The sequence below is a fragment of the Antedon bifida genome, chromosome 2 (assembly GCF_963402885.1).
Source record: "Antedon bifida chromosome 2, ecAntBifi1.1, whole genome shotgun sequence".
Classification (NCBI taxonomy): domain Eukaryota; kingdom Metazoa; phylum Echinodermata; class Crinoidea; order Comatulida; family Antedonidae; genus Antedon; species Antedon bifida.
This window is the reverse complement of record NC_136227.1, coordinates 29,229,752-29,246,273: the sequence shown is the minus strand read 5'-3', so window position 1 is coordinate 29,246,273 and position 16,522 is coordinate 29,229,752. Positions and strand designations below refer to the sequence as shown.

At 32.4% G+C, this 16,522-nt stretch overlaps 3 protein-coding genes across 5 annotated transcripts in view; 1 reads left to right on the top strand and 2 right to left on the bottom strand.

Moving 5' to 3' along the window:
- Positions 1 to 30: 30 nt before the first annotated feature.
- Positions 31 to 2,357, bottom strand: LOC144858985 (alpha-ketoglutarate-dependent dioxygenase alkB homolog 4-like). 3 transcript variants are annotated; one of them, XM_078715157.1, is made up of 4 exons: positions 2,251 to 2,357; positions 1,650 to 1,790; positions 1,348 to 1,551; positions 31 to 733 (listed from the first exon to the last, which is right to left on the bottom strand). In XM_078715157.1, exons 1-4 carry the CDS (start codon positions 2,326 to 2,328, stop codon positions 206 to 208), a joined length of 951 nt encoding a protein of 316 aa, XP_078571283.1. In that variant the 5' UTR covers positions 2,329 to 2,357; the 3' UTR covers positions 31 to 205. The 3 variants fall into 3 exon arrangements, with proteins under 3 accessions (XP_078571283.1, XP_078571285.1, XP_078571284.1); XM_078715159.1 differs by lacking the exon at positions 2,251 to 2,357 and adding an exon at positions 2,224 to 2,246; XM_078715158.1 differs by lacking the exon at positions 2,251 to 2,357 and adding an exon at positions 2,116 to 2,215.
- Positions 2,329 to 11,609, top strand: LOC144858984 (leucine-rich repeat and WD repeat-containing protein 1-like). The gene is made up of 14 exons (XM_078715156.1): positions 2,329 to 2,418; positions 3,177 to 3,530; positions 3,757 to 3,870; positions 4,285 to 4,437; positions 4,835 to 5,749; positions 5,985 to 6,105; positions 6,413 to 6,519; positions 6,825 to 7,041; positions 7,159 to 7,228; positions 7,505 to 7,645; positions 8,143 to 8,252; positions 8,720 to 8,878; positions 9,306 to 9,415; positions 9,998 to 11,609. Exons 2-14 carry the CDS (start codon positions 3,189 to 3,191, stop codon positions 10,136 to 10,138), a joined length of 2,700 nt encoding a protein of 899 aa, XP_078571282.1. The 5' UTR covers positions 2,329 to 2,418; positions 3,177 to 3,188; the 3' UTR covers positions 10,139 to 11,609.
- A 902-nt stretch (positions 11,610 to 12,511) lies between these two features.
- The window catches only part of LOC144858983 (serine/threonine-protein kinase NLK-like), a 30,598-nt gene continuing 26,587 nt past the window's right edge, over positions 12,512 to 16,522 (bottom strand). The window contains exon 11 of the mRNA XM_078715155.1: positions 12,512 to 16,423. Within this exon, the coding sequence (XP_078571281.1) occupies positions 16,369 to 16,423 (55 nt within the window). The 3' untranslated portion in view covers positions 12,512 to 16,368. The remainder of the gene's footprint in view (positions 16,424 to 16,522) is intronic.

Here is a 16,522-nt window from a genome sequence, read left to right as displayed (position 1 = left end):
ACAACAATTGTATATTGTAAATATATTTGTTTATTCTACATTAGATATTTCTGAACTTTTAGGGTATTGTAAAATATAATTCTACATTAGAGTTTATGGTACAGTATTTTAAAATTTGAATGTTTTTATTATATTTTATACATTAAAATGAATGTTAATAGAACTTGAATAAAAGAGTTTAAAATCTATTTACTATTAATCTGAATCATTGCACGACAAGACCTTGGAACGATAATGCTCGTTCTATTAATTTTTTCCCTTGTTCACAAAGACTTCCACCATCTTGAAACTCATCTGAAAGTTCTCTCCATGTGATTGCTACTCTACGGGCAACAATCGCCCCTCGAGGTATAGAATGTTTCCATACGTGTCTAGCATCACCTTGAAGAACGACGAGACTCCTTCGTAAAAGCGGTATTCTCACTAAGGTATTCTGTAATGATGCATCAGTCCTATCATCACTATAATCAATTGTCATAGCTAGGTAGGAGTCTGAGAGTAGATTTAAAGTCACTAGTCGTTCACCCCACAACCAAAAGTCGTCGAAGTGAGGGTCAATTGCGGAGCCTCTGGAAGGGTCATAATCAAGATTGCACAGTTCGACCGGGATGAAAGTTTTCAGTGGTTCTAATGAAGTCATTCGTTTGTATAAATCACTACTGAATGCTGGAAGGCCTGTAAATTGTTGCATTCTCACTTTCTTTTTCTTGAAATTAACTTTCGGCCCATAATCCTAAAAATCAAGAATAAAAACACAATTATGTAATATTCAATTCAATTAAAACTTTATTATCCCCATGGGGAAACTCTGTTGGCCTTTTCAAAAATACAGTACATACAAATATAAAATGGATACAGTATATAAAATATAAAATACGATAAAAGAGCCATACAAAATATACATATAAAATCCTAAAAAGTCGATTAAAATACTACAATAAATAAAACTAAAACTAAATGAACAGTTTAAGTCAAATACCATCATTAAAGCATAGCCTTATTTAGATAAAATAGCATCAGAATATAAAATCACACATCCACTTTAAATATTAGCCTACTACTAACTTTAAAGACTTTAAAACCCCAAAAGAGTGTTCAGTGAAACAAAACATTTTCATCTCCTCGGTTTCAATTGCACAACAAACTGTACAAACATTAAAAATATACAAACATTTAAACATACATAAACTTAAACACACAGAAATTTAAACAAACAAACATTTAAACATACAAAGATTTAAACAAACAGACATTTAAACATACAAAGATTTAAATAAACAAACATTTAAATTTTTTTTTTCTGCAAACAGGAGGCAGTTGCCATTTACACTGCTGACCTAGGCCTACCTGTTTTAACCTCCCAGACTGTGATTCCTTCCACTGTGAACAGTCAATTTCATCCACAATCAGTCTCTCCTCATCTGTTGTTACAAATTCTGGAATGATACAGACACCAGGAAAGTCTATCGTGTTACCTTGGTGATATGGATGTTCATTCGGATGTGGTAATAATTCCCATGCTTTACAACAAACATGGCAATAGACATACTCCTATAAAAAGGGTGAAAACAATCATTTTAGTTTTAGGTATTGCAGATCCTGATGTTATTGAATGTTATTCAAACAGGAAATAATAAATGTATCAAAACCTGAAATAGAGCAGCTACATTCTCCAGTGCCTGTGTCTTGATTTGTTTTTTGTTCTCTTCACATTGTAAGCACACACGTATTCCCTTGCATCCACATGTAACATTTGAACTACTTTCCATGGCAATATTTACTTCAAAAATCTAGTTTTAAAAAATACATTAATATTAATAATTATTACCAAAAACTTTATTCAAAAAAGTCTTTATTTTTTATTTAGATAACTTATTTACACTGACTGACAGCCTAGTAAGCCCTAGTGATGTATGTCGTACATAATTCACAACTAGGCCTAATATCTAACTATTTAGTCGGTTACTACTAGGGGCGAAACGACCATAAATATTCCTGCACCTCAAAATGACTGCAGCTGTCTGTATGTGTACCTGACATTGATTTTATCATCTAGCCTAGGGCCTAGCCTAGCAAACTAAACAAACGTTTTCACGATTTTTTCTAGTTACTAACTTTATATAATAAACTATTAAATGGTATTTATAAAAGTAAAATTATATCATTCCCATAGTATTCTCAACCGAAAACGCAAAATAAAAATATAAAAAAAACAAAACGCACACGATACGAAAAACGGAGACTAATTACTTTTAATAACAAGTTCAACACTAGAGGGCTAAAACTGCCCTCATCGGTGACTTTTAAGCAGCAAGCTTTGTGTGCCATTTGAGAAAGCGGGAAGGAAATTCGACGCGTCGCGTCCTAAAGTTGGTTGGTATCTTTATATGGTTTTCACCTTTTTATCAATATAATATCGTAAGTAACTTCTATCAATAAGTTTTTATTATTTTTAATATCTAGTCAAATACAATATTTTGATACGATGTTTCTTAGTTTTATTTATTTTCACTGTTTCATTTAGAAAAAATAGAGCCACGAGAATTTTATTGGTACACCAAGCCTAGATGAGGGCGCTGTTTGGCCGGTGACGAAAATGGCTATAATTTGTAAATAAAAGTGGAATTTTTTCTACTTTTCAATCAATTAATCAAAATTTTTATATTAATGAACGATTATTAATACAAATATGTTTCTTTCTTCGCGTTTACTCTTGTTCTTCCTCCCCACTATACTAACCCAGTGGCCAGAAGAATCTGCGGAAGCTACTATACTATTAAAAATCGTGTACTCACACAGTTTAATCGTTAATGTTTTGTGATGTGATCAACTGTCTACTGAACTGATATGTGCCAATTATGACAGGTTTCTCATGTACTATGAAACATTCGTTATTACCATACGGTCATTCGGCCTGAATGGAGATAAATATTAAGGAATACTTAATAAAAACTACGCAAAATAATAATTTGGCCTTAAACTATGGAAAAAAAACACAATAATTATAGACATATCAATGACCAACACCATGAACATAATTTAGCGAACCGTCCAGAATACTGTACTGCCTAGTACTATTCAGCCTGTTGCGTTGCCCATGGAACATTATTAACTAGGCCTATACCATGTACAGTTATATTTTATTAATGTCTTTAAATATATACTTTACATTCCAGAAATATTATAAAATGTCTACCTACGGGTCTTTTGGAAAAGGGCCATTTGTATCCAGCACCGCTCTTGTGGAACGGATGGTTCTACAATGTGCTGGTTGTGTAACCTTGCAAGAGATCCGCCATCTCGATCTCTCCGGACGTAAAATCGCCACGCTGGATCCTGCTGTCTTCTGTCGAATGCATGACCTTGAGACATTGAATGTCTCCAATAACAAGATATCTGGCTTTGACTACAATCTTGGTTTGCGAAAGCTCTCCAAGTTAGACATCAGTAAAAACAAGTTGACGTCTGTTCTCACTCTTGAGCAGTTTCTAGAGGTTGAAGAACTTGATCTTAGGGATAATGATCTAACAGTGAGTTCTAGTGTCCGTTTACACTGAGAATCAATTATTTCACATTCAATTACATTACATCAGATGTCATTCTATCCACACCCAGATACTTCATATAGGTTTTTCTGTATAACAAACCATCTTTGATTTGTAAATTATTCAAATCTATCCACACACCCAGATACAAATAGGTTTTTCTGTATTACGTGCTAGTTTTTTTAATTTTGTAAACTATTTCTTTTGACAGACTTCAGATCATTACATTGCTGTATACATGTTGCCTAAATTGATGACGCTTAACGGCCAGGACATTGACTTTCGTGGAACTATAGACAATATGGAAGCAGAATTAGCTACTAAGGTAAGATGAAAAATATTAAAAACATTCGCATCCAGGCTATCCAAAACAAAATATTTATTTAACCTTAATTTGAACGATAAAAAATTGTAATACTACTGTATTTTATGTTTCTTCTGAGTAATTAACAGCAAGGTCCTCTGGTAGTTAAATATAACAAATCTTTTCAAACATTGCTGGTTCACAAACAACAGTGATGTTATGAATGTTGGAACGTAGCCCGTTAGGTTGTTGAACAACATAGGCTTTATTCTACCGATTGAAGCTACCTCAAAAAGTATTTTATTTCTGTACTATATCTCTTTAATATGAATTAAAGATGAGTATATGATATGATTACCTTCTGTGTTGGATAGAGGTTAATTATTAACACACCAGTAAAGAAACAGTTAATTACAATGTAAATCTTTTATGTAGGTTGTCAGTGTTTGGGAAGAAGAGTTTGCAGGCCATGCAATTGGTATGACAGAGAAGTCTGATATCCTTGCCCTGGAACAGACTTTCATTGAACGGCTTAAAGAACGTGTTCAATTTGGTGCTGATGCTCTTATGGAATTCACTCATTATATGGTAAGTTTTGTAATTTATACTGGGTATTATATGTATATAATAGATTAACTAATTTATCAAATGACAGTCTAATCGATATACAAGATCATCCAACTATTTACATTAATATAAGTGAACATCATATAGGCCTACTCTATCTCTAACAATACTCTCTTTTATCAACTTAATCCGAAGTACAGTCATTGTCTGGGGACCATTCTACTGTCACCACCATATGGGCTTTCTTCATCAGCACTTCTATGAATGGATGACTAGTTGGGAGCAAGAACGCTGGTAGACCAAACCCAGTACTGTCTTGATTTTACGATTATCCGGGAAATTACCTCATCACATTTCCCTTGTGGCTATGCTTGCAATACAATGATGCTAATACTAATTTTTATGATTTTGTTTCCAGCTTACAGTATTAGCCGAAAGACAAATCACACAAGTATTTGGAATAGTTCGAAAGCCACTACTTGAAAAGGCTAAATATGTAGCACCTGCTGAAGAACAAGCTCAACCGGAAAAGAAAGTGTGTTCAGAAGAAACAACAGCAACCGAGGTCATTAAACTTCAAGTTACCGAACCAAATGGAGAGAAGCAAACTGATGCAGCTGTGGAAGAGCCAACAGCAAAGAAGGCTAAACTTGAAGATGGAGAAAAAAATAAAGAAACAGAAAAGATGGACACCACACCAGCAGAAGAGGCCCAGGAACCAGTACCCAATGGTGAGACATCAGATGAGAAAGAAGCTAAACCAGATGAAGCTGAGACAACAACTGTAGCCGAGACAGATGCACCAGAAACTGCAGTACCAGAAACTGAAACACCAGTGCCAGATGCAACCGACAAAGAAACTGCCAAAGAAAATGTACCCGATAAGGATGAAAAGGCTGATACAGATAAATCAACTGAAAGTAATGAAGCATCACCTAGTAAAAAAGCCAAAACAGAGACCAAGACGCCTACAAAGAAACAAGAAGCCAAATCACCGCCTAAAAAGGCTGCGGTAGAGTCTGAAACTCCTGACCAGCCTGTAAAAAGAGGAAGAGGGAGACCAAGAAAGGTTCCTAACCAGGATACACCAGCAAAGGAGGCAAAAACAAAGGAAACTCCAACAAAGGAGACGCCAGCAAAAACAAAGGAGACACCATCAAAAACAAAGGAGACACCATCAAAAACAAAGGACAAACCTTCCAAGACTAAAGAAACACCAGCAAAAGCTAAGGATACAGCATCAAAGACGAAGAAGACACCTGTTGCGAAAAAGAAAAAAGATGATACTCCTCAACCGTGGGTTCCACCAAAACTAGATGTACCTCTGAGCAAGGTTAGTATGTCTGATGTTTCTGTTACCTTGAGGAGCTAGTTAAATAAAATTGCTTATAAAATCCTGGTGGTGATTTACTAATCAGGTCATTTCTAAAATTTCTAAATTGAAATGGACTTTATTTTAACATTGAATCTGTGCAGCTTAATGTGAACTCTTTTTTACTGGGTCAAGTATAGACTAGATGGCCACATAAGGTACGTAATAAAGTACCTCAATATTGTTTTGTCAACAGAAAGAGAATCCCAAGTTTGAAGGCGTTCATTTTCTTAGATGCCATTCTTTGGAAAATAATCCTAGTGATGACAGCAGGAATGTGTGGAAGTGTGCATTTGAACCAGATCCGGAAAATCCACGTAAGTTTTCTGAGGGAGTTTCCAGATATTTAGAGTGGTCTCACACTAATTGTGAGTGGATATACTACATTGGGAATTGCCTGGCATAACCATTGTTTATTATAAATTCTGATTCACAAGATTATTTAGAATAGCACCCTCTATGTATGGGTATATTTTTGTTAAGGATAGCACCCTCTATGGTTTGGCTATGCATGTAAGATATTTCCACATTGAAACCTATTACACACAGGCTCTAAGAATCCTTTTATTATTATGTATCTAATTTGATATAAGCATTTTATGTTGTTTTATATATAATTTGTAGAAAATAGTACTTCAACTGTAGCAACATGTGGTGGCAATTCAGTGTGCTTGATTGACTGCGAGTCGGGCAAAGTTATGAAGCGTTACAAGCACGAAAATATTGAAGAGGCAAGTTATGCAAAAAGAAAAGGCTGTTCAATTTAGAGAAATATATTTTAAACAATTTTATATTGGTTGTGCAAATTCTGTTTTATGTAAAAAATAATTACTTTTTTTTCCCCTCATTATCTTTTTTACTGTTAAAAACCAATTTTTTTTATATTTTGTCAAATTAATCTGGGGTCTCCATCATACAAACCTCCTGGTTTCCTGAGAGCCCATTTCATCATTTTCTTGAATCATACAGTACTACTATTTTATTTGTGATTTGATGAATAACTGTATTTGTAAATGTTTACTATTATTTGTTGTAGGAGTTCTACTGCTTAGCATGGACAACATTAGAAATGGATGTCGGCGACTCAAAGGCTGCACGCAAGAGTAATATATTGGCAATTGGCGGTGCTCGTGGTGATGTGAAGCTGTTACACCCTGAGCAATTGATTTGTTACGCTCAGCTCAGAAATTCACGCAAAACGTGCTCTATCAATACATTGGTGTTTCATCGAGACAAACCCACTTGGCTTTTTAGTAAGATAGTTTTTAAATTATTTTTTTATTTATCTTATCTTAAATTTGACCTCTTGTCAACTAGTAACATAATATTTCATTTGCATTATTATGTTATTTAGCAACTTGTATTTTCAGGTGGTGCTGAAGATGTTGTATTGTGGGATATTGGTGTTCCATCTGGACCAGACTATAAATGTAAATGGGTGTAAGTAGATTGCAATACATTGTTGATAGGATAATACACTAAAGATCAAAGTTCATTCTCAAAGCTTGGGGTATGTCCAAGACCACACTTTATTGTTGTTGATTTAACAAGTAAATTTACTGTGGGTATTAGTGGCTGGATTTAATAGAGCCTAAAGCTAAATGAAAAAGTAAAGAAGCCAGAAAGTTTCATAAAACACTATTTCTTTGTCAGGGCTATTAATAGTTTATTTCTCCATGCTTTCAATAATTTGTCTCTGTTCTTTTTTTTCAATAGAAAATTGTTTTCGTTCCTTCCTCCTGGCACTGGACGAGTTCTGGGAATAGTGTACTCGCCAAAGAATGATTACATAGTTGCAGGCTGTGAGAATGGATGCTATGGTTGGAATCTACAAACAAAAACTAGTAAAAAAGAAAAGTAAGTAGCTAGTTATGACTGGCACCGCAGTGAGGTCTGGCTAGTGCGGCCTTTCTGAGTAGTATTAGTCTAGGTAGGGGGTGGGCCTAGCTCTTCAGTTGTCCTGATCATCTGGCTGACAACAGGAGGAGCATACATCAGTTGTATTTTTTTAATTGCTACTCTCCCAAAACAAATTTAAAACGTGACGGCAAACAAACTATTTTTTATTTTAGGTCTAATATGTCTGACAATGTAAATGAAAGACATTGTTTTTTCAAAGATTCATCGGGGTTCTTGATTCCTAAATCAACACACTAAAACAAATTTGAATTTGGTGTCCTAAGATAAGTTCGTTTCCCACTTAGACCTAATGCAGCGACATGAACAATCACAAGGGACAGTTTGGATGAATTATTACGGCTTACTGTTGGAACCAAGCTTAAGGCTAGTTATTCTGGCTGTAATAATTTCTCTTTTTCTCTCTAACCAATTTCACTTATCTTTTATGGTTATAGGGTTCACACCTTGGAATTCCTACTGCCAAGTATTGCACGTAGCGAGGACAATGAAGATGACGAAGGTGATACAATTGATGGCATGTCTGCCATTGATGATGACCTTATGGGTATGTAACACTATGATTTTCAGTTCACTAAATGCTGTGTACACTATCAAACTAGTTTGACAAAAAGTGTGATGAGAAAATTGGAGTATTATGACATCATCACATTTTTGTCACATAAAGTTTGATAATATAAATAGAGCTTTAATAATGGTCTATTACATACATAGAGAAGAGATTTAGAATATGAGTCATTAGAACGCTAGTCATTATATTTACTCAAATGTTAAATTATCTCCATGAATGAATTAATGAGACGACTGTGTTGATAAAAAACCAACTGGACTCACTCATTAGTTTAAGGATTCCTGGTTCTAAAAAAATAAGCCAAAGCACTACGTGATGAGATTTTTTTTTCTTGCATATAATCACTTTTACAGTTAGTAAAGTTGCTGCTGATAAATCATTTTTTTTTCTTTTGCATATAATACCATATTATGTTTATAAATGTTTTATTTTTCCTTTTACAGTTAGTAAAGTTGCTGCTGATAAATCAATTCAGATTTGGAGTTTATCAGAGGCCAGAGAAAAGCAGCAAGCTCGCAAGAAAGAACTTGATATTGTACCTGTGCATACTCTAAATTGGTCAAGTACAGACAACATCTATATATTACTTAACACATGGCCAGGTAAGATATCAACACTTTCTGAGTAACTGCTAATTGTAGTGTATGTTTAAAGAAAGACCAGTATATTATGAATAGTATACCCCAAAGCTAGTGTTGGCACCTTGTCTCAGACGTCTTGTCTGTGTAAATTGTCCTTATTATGTCAACGTCCATAAGACAAGACATAAGAAGCAGAGGCACATCCATGTTTATTTGATCAAGGCAAACTAACAGGATGCTGAGCTTCAGAGATCAAAGCATTTATCTGTGGCTACGACGCTATCAGTTCCACTCCCTTAATAGACGCTGGGCATCGCTGAGAATGTGTACATAGTACAGTACTGTTGGTATTTGTCGCAGCCAGACATGAGATCAAAGGACTGTTACGAGTTCCTATCTTGGCAAGGCGAGCTCAGTGTCCTGATTTGATATTCATTAATATCCACAGGTTGTGGTCATATTGTATGTGGTGATGCTAATGGCCCTGTATGGCTTTATGAAGTAAAAGATGTGAAAAAAGGAGCAAACAAAAAAAATATGGATCCAAATCCCTTACAAGTAAGTTGAATTATAATTAAATAGTATTACATATGTTTACAATCTGTTTAGGTAAATGGCAATGTTCTGCCAGGCCGCTTCTGTATGACTGAGGTCAATGCTCAAATGATTTAGATTTGGTTCAGCTACTATAATGTATTCAGGGTCATTACATGGTACTTTGGTTTTCATAAAAACTGAAATTATATAATTTTTTTGTACATCTAAGGCTTGCATAATCCCATGGGATTGTACATGTAACGGTGATGCAATATTGCATTGCATACACAGAAAAAAAAGTGTATCTATGTGCTTACAAAAATAACCACAACCATGTGCAAAAAATACAGTATTATTGGAACAAATGATTTAATAATTATAATAATGGTAGTCTTATATAGTGCCTAATACCATGTTTCTGAGTGCTTTAAAATATCCTAAGATAAAAAAAGAAATAAAAGACCGTTTACACCACTCCATTCTCCAGCACTTTAAACAGTATTCAAAGGAGCTTGAGCGAAAAAGGCATCTGTCTATATACTATCCTACCAAAGTCAGAAGTAAAAAGATGTTTATAAATATCTGTTTGCCTTTTATTTGTAGTTATTGGACATCCCCGCTGGAACAGTGAGTTTATCTAAGGAACAGAATTTGATAATCAATGATGTTGCTATTAACTCCGATGCAAACTTCATCGTTGGAGTTACAAGCAAGAATATGGTTTGCATTTGGAAGAGATCATAGTCTTGAAAATAGTCCGCAAAAAACATTAACATATGGAGACTGCATTGCTTCTCAAGCTCTGTCCACACTATCAAACTAGTTTGACAAAAAAAGGTGTGATGTGCCCGAATATGGTAGTGATATGACATCATCATGTCCATATATGGGCACATTACATTTTGTTGCATAAAGTTTTATAGTGTACAGGGCTTTAGCCTCATTATATCTATTGCTTTCCAAACCAGACAAGACTGGCAAATGAGTTGACTGCTATTACAAGTAACGTTCATCGTGGTTGGGCGAATCGCCATCTTATTTTGATTGAATCTGGTAAAACCTAATCCTTCTTAACAAAATTAAATTTATTTGAATGAATATTTTAATTGGAAATTAAATTTTAGCAGTTAAAAAATGAGTACATTTTTACATAAATTGTCGGGTAGATAATAATTAAGTAGATAATACAAAATTGGCTCTCAAAATTGTTTGAATTGAGTATGTTATCTACAGAATTTTATTTGGAATCATTAATTAAAATTGTCAGTCTTATTTTCATATTAACCGTGTATATATTATCAAAGTACAGTATAAATAGAGTTAGGGAGTCCTAATTTATTATTACTTTTTTAAACAATGTTATGAGTATAATTATTTTGCGTTAGATATTTGGGACATACAGGTATCATTCAACAGATAATTCAATTATTTAAAAAATTAACTAAATCAGGGAGTGAGAGTAATTATATGGATTATTTTAATGGCATATAGTGCATACTAGTTAATGTCAATCAATATACAATAGATTATGTCATTCAAAATCATAATTATAACCATTGAATATGTAAATTCTGTATGGATATATGGATTATTTTTATTCTAAAGCTATTTTTCCAAATCCATACTAAAATGTAAAGGCTATACATAAACCAATAATAATCTAGCTTATATATAATTATTTACCATTAATATATAACATATTAATTTGTGGTAAAAATTATGAAGTTTCTTTTTAAGCGCATTTATGTCCCTTTAAGGTTGAGTTTTTTTTTTATTACTCATGCCTTCTGTAAATTGTTACTTTTAGTGTGTTTTTTTATGTTTTCAGTTTATTAGTATCGATAAACAAATTAGGTATTTTCGAATTATGGCATTTATAATAATTATGTGTTTCAAATAATAAATATCGGTGAATATTCATTGCACGATATTAATAAAAAGATCAAAGTATGACTTTTGCATTTAATGATATAGAACTTGAGAAACTTATCAATCAAAAACATATTGATAAATTTGTTCTGCTATGTGACTGTTCACCAATCACACTTAGGTGAGATATTTCAGTCTTAAGTCAGGATTTCCACTTAAGTGGTATTTACTTTGTGTGATTGGTGAATATGGACACTGGGAAGTAAGAAATCATGTTGAATTTGTAAATGAAATAATTGGATAATCTTGCTTGAAATTGTCAATACATACATGTTTTTAATTTTAATTGTTTTGTGTTCTTTGTTTCCAAAGTGAATTACACCATAATATTTTAATCTTGAAAAAGTATAATTGAAATCGATCATGATACTTGAAGAAAGCCGAATACAATAAGAACAAAATGCCTCTTGCAGCCTAATGGGCTGAATTGCGCACAGACGTGGATGATATTCTTGTTGTACAGCTACCACTAAATGGTGGTGCCATTTTCCAATGGTCCATTCTTAAATGGTCCAGTATGCCGAGGTAACACACAAGCCATATGTGTACACAGGACTTTTACCACCAGAACCATAGTTGAGGAGAGCCTTACATGACTGGTTTGTGAAGCCTGCCTTCACCACTCGACACAATTGTACAAATACACATTGAACTGAATATATACCTTCAATTAAGCACTTAAAAAGCAATGAATGATTCTTGATTTCTGAAGACAACTGATTCCGTATCATAGGGCTGTATTTCTTATATAACCAATCAAAGTAAAAAACATTTTTTAATGAAAAACAAAAACAATGTATTCTTATTTTTATATTTTATTAATTTTTTTTCAAAACTTTTTCACCATCACCGTAACCTTTGGGGATCTAGTATATTTTATGGTGGTTGGACATACCTTAGACCGAGTATGAATAAATAGACCGCGTACACTCGTTTTCATTGCACTAGGTAACGTGTCCCCACATCTAAAAAAACAACTGACAACTAATAGGTGCTGCTGTACAAGAATGTTCAGTATTATCTCTTCTACAATAGACATAAAAAAGAAACTATTATTTTACAATACAAATATATGAGTGCTGAATAACCAATATAATTAATACAATTACTATAGACGACAGAGGAAAAATAACCTCCCGAAAACAGTACATTAACAGCAACTTAGGGAGTCTCATCAAAGTTCTCCGGCACAAAGTAATTAGTTCTTAAATATTAATTTTGTCATGCTTAGATACGCTTAATAGTAAGTAGGAGTCGTAGTGAATAGCGTATAGATCTGAACATGATGGTCACCTCAATCAATACTTTGATAAATCCCTTAAAAATACACCCTCAATAAAATAATAGATCGTTGCTGTTTCATGGGTGCAGCAAAAACAAAAAAATGTGGCTCTTCTTAACTGAAATATTACAAATACATATTAAAAGCCAATAAAAAAAATTACAATATTTATATAGTACACATAATTAATGATTTGTTGAATTGAATGGTTTTGAGCATACTATACAAAAAGGTGCATTTTTTATACAAAGTAATACAGTACAAAATGGTAATAATTGTTCGTATGAAAACTGAAAACTATTGGCGAAACGCTAAATATCAAATTTTAAAGATGGATTGGCTGGAAATCAGCACCTCAGTCAGCACATTGTTGAACTATGAAATTACATGTTGTTTTTAACAACTTTTAAATGATTATTATAATAGTACATACATAAGAGGCAGTTTGCTACACCTCAAAATTCTATTATATGCCTTGCACCTAAGTATTCAAATACTGTATATTATTTCCGGATCAAACTTTAATGTAAAGCATTTTCTATTGGTATAAATATCAAAATCATTTGAGATGCATTGAAAAACAAAATCATCTCACTGTTACTGTTAAGTTGTACTTGTTTTAAATAAATCACAGTGGACTGTCTCTTGTTTTAATATTGCTAGGACACTGGTGGTACCCACTGGCAAGGTTCGCACTGGAGACTATTGCTTCATCTTCAGTACTTCCACGTAATAGTGCTTCTTGAGTTCAGTAAATAAATAGCACTCTTAATATTTACAAAATTACTAACCTTAGACACTACAAACATCTATATTACTACTTCATATCATCTATCTTATTTATATAAGAATAATAAAAATTAACTTATAGCAACAAAGTTTAAAATCAATCAGATTACCAGATGAAATTGACTAAAAATTGATTTTGTTCTTTAATCATTGTTCAAACAGTTACTTACAGTGGAGTGTCTTGAATGTCAACATGCCTACCTGGTAGACACATGACGATGCTTTTATACAAATTGTAGAATTTATGGAAAAAATGACATCAAAACCAGTAAATTTTACTGTCTATAAATTTCTCAAAGTAATGACTAACATTTTTTTCCTGTAAATACAGAGAAGCCTTAAAGAATTTTTAAGAATGAAATACAATGGTTTCTAGCATTTTATAAAAGATATAGAAAATAAAAAGACTTGTTTGTATTAATAGTACTTACACTAATGAAACATAATGTATGGCATGTATAAGATTAATAATAATAATACATCCTTATTTCCAACAAATTCTGAATGGAATTTTCTAAATCAATGGTTATGGACACATTTAAAACAACAAGTCTAGAATTCATACTAAAATACATCCACAATTGTAGAAGTACAAATCTGTTGTCTTTCTTCATTTGGAATGATGTAAATGATGCTTCATACCAATTGTTACACTAATTTTATGTTTTTTTATAACATGATTAAAAACAAATGATAATCATTAATACAATTATTTACTATGGCACTTATTAGACATAAAACCCTTTTGGATTTCAAAAATAGTTTACTTTGTACAATGTGAATGAAACAACGTAGCCATGAATAAAATTCAGATTTCACTTCTTTTCTTTATACATTAAAAAACATTTAAAATATTCAACTCATTCTTTACAACATGTGTATAAACATGCGTTCCTTTTTTTTGTGTTATTTTTATCAAATAGTTTCTTTGGATCATATTAGAATCTGTAGCTTTTAGATAAATTATTTTGTCTGAATCATACTTTTTACGCTTGCTTAATCTTTCATCAGGAATCTCTGAACTTCTGTGAACTTTTATCAAAACTTTTTGACCTTTTTTCAAAACTTTTTAACATTTTATCATGGATTCTTTCAACTTTTATTACTAATTTCTGAAACTTTTATCAAGAATGTAATGTCAAAAACATTACTACCTTTTTCGCTGAAGCCTAGCACATGGCATTTCAGCAAATGCAGTTTAAAACACGATTGTCATGAATTAACATTCGTGGAAATAAAACAACACCGCTCTCTTTGAAAACACATCAACTGCAGTGTGAACGAGCAGCATATCAATTTGGCTCCTCGCGAATCGTTGCAGCGTGTTCATTCATGCATAAATACTAAAAATTCTGACTGACAGACCTACAGTTAAAAACATGATCCTTCGTTAATAAATACAGACACGAATATATTTAACATTAATTACACATGTCATGTATGTTTGGACATTATTTAAATAAAACTAGATTTGTCAATCAAAAATTAAAATTAATGAAACATAATTGCCTTTAATCTTTTAAAAATTCCCCCTTCATGTTGATGGAAAATTCAACATACATTCATGTACAGACATTATATATGACTAAAGAGATGAAGTAAAAATTGAACTTTCCAAATTTGAAAAAAAAGAAGAAAAAAACACTTTTACTTAATTCTCAGAATAAGATAATAATTTACATGCATTGGTTTTTGCTAGAAAATGTTTTTACTTATTTCTGAAGTGATGACATATAATAACCGTTCGAAAGACATTTTACCTTGAAAGATGAGTTCTAAGCCAATATAATACTACATATGCTTAGTAGTTGTGATGTATGCACAATCAGACCCAACTTAGTTAGTTTGTACTTTCATTGGGCGTGGCAGACAAGCAAGGACATTTTATGTCTTTTTCTAAACTGACCCCGACTGTGCCTCTGAATGTGCACCCAACAATGTTTATTATTATTAAGTATATATTTGGGGGAATGGGGATGAAACATGAATTTAATAATTATAAACATTACTTTCCTATGTTTTATATTTTCATGAGCAAAATCACAAAAGGTTTTTATTATCCGAAGGTTTAGATAAAAGCAGTTTTTAAAGCAAGGCTTTTGTTAACAAAACCATTCAACTAAAATAAATTATTGCATTGCTAAAGGCGATTTTAAACAAGTCTCTGTAATAAAAAAAAATGTTTCTTTAATAATCATAACAAATTATAATTTATTATAAATATTGTGTTTTTAAGCCTTTTTAAAATTAAATGTATTACTGTATTTGATTCATTTTACATTTAATCAGTTTATTGCATCGTTTTAATGCAGCGTTTTCACCAGCATTTTTCGGTATTATTTAATATTAAGTATGGGGCGTTATTGTTGCAATTAGATTTAATATTTCCAATTGAGTTGAGTACACCATAAAAACAAATATTACCAAAAAAAAGTTTGTAAACCCATTAAAAGGAAAAAAATAATGACTAAAAATAAAAATTATGCCAATGTTGGAAGAGAAGTCTTGATTTCTTATATTTATCATAAATTATTAAATTATGCATATTTAATACTAGTACTGGTTATGAAGATTACCGAATGACAGCCAAGAGATGGCGCTCACTCACTCTTGGGGGAAAAAGAATACGCCAAAAAACACTATACAGTACCTCATGCAAAGACAACAAAAAAATCTACATGTAATAAAATAAAACCTGACACGAGGTAGCAATAAAAAATAAAGTCATCAACAAGTATGCAGATCAACTCTGACCCAACATGGACAAAAAGAACTTGTTACATTTGTGCAGCATTTAAAATTACATTGAAAAGACGTCTTTAAAACCATCTCCAAATACACTCATGATGATTTTAAAATCCTATTATTTGTGTAGCACGCATAATTGGTGCACATGCGTAAAAACTTGATGATTATGTACTAGACATCATAGCAGGAATGCTTCACGTAGACGAGTGGAATAGAAGGAACGTTTTTATTCCCACGGTTGAGGTGTTGGGGGTAGCTCAGTAGCACTAGCTACAGATGAACTAAAAGAACAAACATTTTAAAAGAAATTAATAAAAAGATAAAAACTGTAAAAACTTTGACTAATAATTAGGTGCGCATGGTTCATAGTAAGTTATTAG